General features: G+C 38.9%; 1 protein-coding gene across 1 annotated transcript; it reads right to left on the reverse strand.

Annotated features, from left to right (window-relative positions):
• Window positions 1–1294: 1294 nt before the first annotated feature.
• Window positions 1295–2590, reverse strand: LOC130452302 (uncharacterized). Its single transcript, XM_056791539.1, has one exon. The coding sequence runs from the start codon at window positions 2588–2590 to the stop codon at window positions 1295–1297; it is 1296 nt and encodes a 431-aa protein (XP_056647517.1).
• Between the last annotated feature and the right edge of the window lie 302 nt (window positions 2591–2892).

Genomic DNA, 2892 nt, shown 5'->3' on the forward strand with positions numbered 1-2892 from the left:
TGGAAGTATGCTTCAAAACAGCCATGTCCTGTTAACATTTGACTAAGATAGTAGTTCACCTCTCCATGTTTTCTGTTTACCCACGTTCTAATATTTGGAATCAGTCTTCTAGTCCATTGTCCAGTTACTGCTTGTTCCCATTTGTCCTGCCACCGATTTAATGTTTCAGTACGTATCTCTATCTTCTCATTCCTTTGTTTGTCTTTTGTTTTGTATCGTTCCTCAGCCTGCAGTTCTATAGGTATTATTTCTGAAATCACTAACAGCACGTTTGTAGGGACTGTGCGGAAAGCACTAGATACTCTCAAAGCTAACTTTCTTTGCACTTTTTGGCAAATATCCCTGTATTTGGTATATTTCAGCGTTTCATACCATACGGGAGACGCATATAACAAAATCGAGTGAGTTACTGCACATAATATTTTTCGTTTACTTGCTGTAGGCCCATTTTTTTGCGGCATATTTAATTTGCGGTTTTGTAGTGATTTCGTTATTCAAGACTTCGATGGTGAGTCTTCTTGCTTCCTTTCGATCACCCAAAAGTACCGCCTCTGTTTTTTCAGGTGCAAGATCAAGTTTTTTCAAATGCATCCATTCAGCTATTCTTTGAATAGCGATGTTAGCTTCTACTACTACCTGTGTCTTTATCTTTCCTGTTACTACTACTGCAAGATCGTCAGCGTAGGCCACCAATTTTACGCTACTTGGCATATCCAGTTGCAACAAGTCGTCATAATATAAGTTCCAAAGGAGAGGGCCAAGTACCGAGCCCTGTGGGACACCGCAGGTTACTTCCATAATGGTATTACCTACAAGTAGATTACCTCCGTTAGATAACTTGTTATCATGCGCATTAGGTATGGCGATATGTTTCGCTTTTTCAAGCTGTCAGCTATTCCTCTCCATGGTGCGGAGTTGAATGCATTTCTTACATCTAACGTTACAAGTAAGCATATCTTACGGTTTGCCCATGCCACATGTTTTGCTTCTTTTGCGATTTCTAGAACTCTAGCTAGTGCATCCACAGTGGAAATACCTTTCTGAAACCCAAACTGAGAGTTGCTAAAACCTCCTCTTGCTTCTATTTCTGCAAGTAATCTATTTTTGACGAAGTGTTCAAGAATGTTTCTCATGCAGTCCAGGAGACATAGTGGCCTGTATGACGTTTTCAAATCGTCCTTTTTTTTGGGCTTTTCTATTAGTACTAGTTTCGCCACTTTCCATATTTTGGGAAATTACCCCGCATACAGTTGTCTGTTCATCACATCGAGGCACTTTTCTGGCCGGTATTTCACTACACACTACACACTGGTGATAGCTTATCTGGTCCAGCCGCCTTCTTTGGTTTTATTTTATTTGCTGCCGTTACAAGTTCTTCCTGTGTCCATGGTATTATATCCGTCCTCACCATGTCAATATGTGGCCAGGTGGTTATTTCATATTTTGGAAATAGTCCACTTGCTTCCTTAAGTATGATATCCTGTGAGATTTCTGTTTTCGGTCTTAGTAGAAATCTTTTTGTCACTATTTGGTAGCCTTTTCCCCAAACATCGTTTTGAACTTCCTCTATAACAGTTTTCCAGGAGTGTTTCTTCGCGTCTTTTATCATTTTTTTCAAGTAATTTCTTTTTTCTTTATATTCGGCTCTTGCTTTCTCTCTTTCTTCGACTGTGCTTCCGGATATTCTGTTTGCACATGTCATGTATCTCTTTTTACAAAGGCATTCTTTTCTGGCCTCACTGATCTGTGATGACCACCAGTATACTGGTTTTCTCTTTCCACTATAGTTGTATGTGGGCTGAAATGTGCGTTGACAAGCCTTTTTAATAGCCGCCATGAGACCTTGAGGGTTTAGGGTGTCTGTTTCTTCTCGTATTTTTTGTTTTATCTCAGATATGAAGTATTGGATTTTCTTTTCTTCTATTTTCCATCCTTTAATAATTTTTTCAGGAGCTACTTTTTGTGTTTCTAAAGACGGTATCTCAAAGAAGATGTAATTGTGATCAGACAATGTTTCTTGGTCCAGTACTTGCCAACTCCCAAACATTTTGTTTATATCATTTGAGACAAAGGTGACATCTATATGTGATGAACTGTTTCCTCGGGAAAAAGTAGGAGTATTTCCATGATTTAGTGAAACCAAATCTAGGTCTGCGGCCCATTCAGACAACATATCACCCCTTTTGTCATTTTCAATCGACCCCCATATTGCCGCCTTCGCGTTAAAATCTCCAGCTATTAAGCATTTCTTATTGCGCGTTCCAATGGCGTCTTTGAGTTGGTTCAGAATTATTCCGAATACTTCTAATGTAAGGTTAAGTGATATGTAACAACTAAAAACGACTAATTCTGTGTATTCAATCCACACGAAGCCCTTGCCTCGTCCGCTATTTAGGACACGAATATCGTTATTGGTAATGCCTATAGCTGCATCAAAATTTTCATCAACGTACCATTTTGAGTCTTTTATGAGTATTTTATTCGGTTCACTCACTATTGAAATGTCTATATTGTTCACTATTATTGTTTTCTTTAGCAGATCGTGTGCAGGTCGCCTGCGACCTAGATTTATTTGTACAAATTTAGCCATTTCTTAGCCTGTTCCCACTATATCGCCTTTTGTGCGTACCATTTTGAGTCTTTTATGAGTATTTTATTCGGTTCGCTCACTATTGAAATGTCTATATTGTTCACTATTATTGTTTGCTTTAGCAGATCGTGTGCAGGTCGCCTGCGACCTAGATTTATTTGTACAAATTTAGCCATTTCTTAGCCTGTTCCCACTATATCGCCTTTTGTGATATCTCTTCGGTATCTTGGGCAACGCATCGTGTGTGGTCTGTGACCAGATTCACTACACATTAAACAGTAAGATTTCTCAGTGCATTTATT

The sequence above is a fragment of the Diorhabda sublineata genome, unplaced genomic scaffold (assembly GCF_026230105.1).
Source record: "Diorhabda sublineata isolate icDioSubl1.1 unplaced genomic scaffold, icDioSubl1.1 Dsub_66, whole genome shotgun sequence".
Lineage (NCBI taxonomy): Eukaryota > Metazoa > Arthropoda > Insecta > Coleoptera > Chrysomelidae > Diorhabda > Diorhabda sublineata.

Coding starts and splice junctions, on each gene's coding strand:
- LOC130452302 (XM_056791539.1), bottom strand. CDS start 2,590: ATGGCTAAATTTGTACAAATAAATCTAGGTCGCAGGCGACCTGCACAC.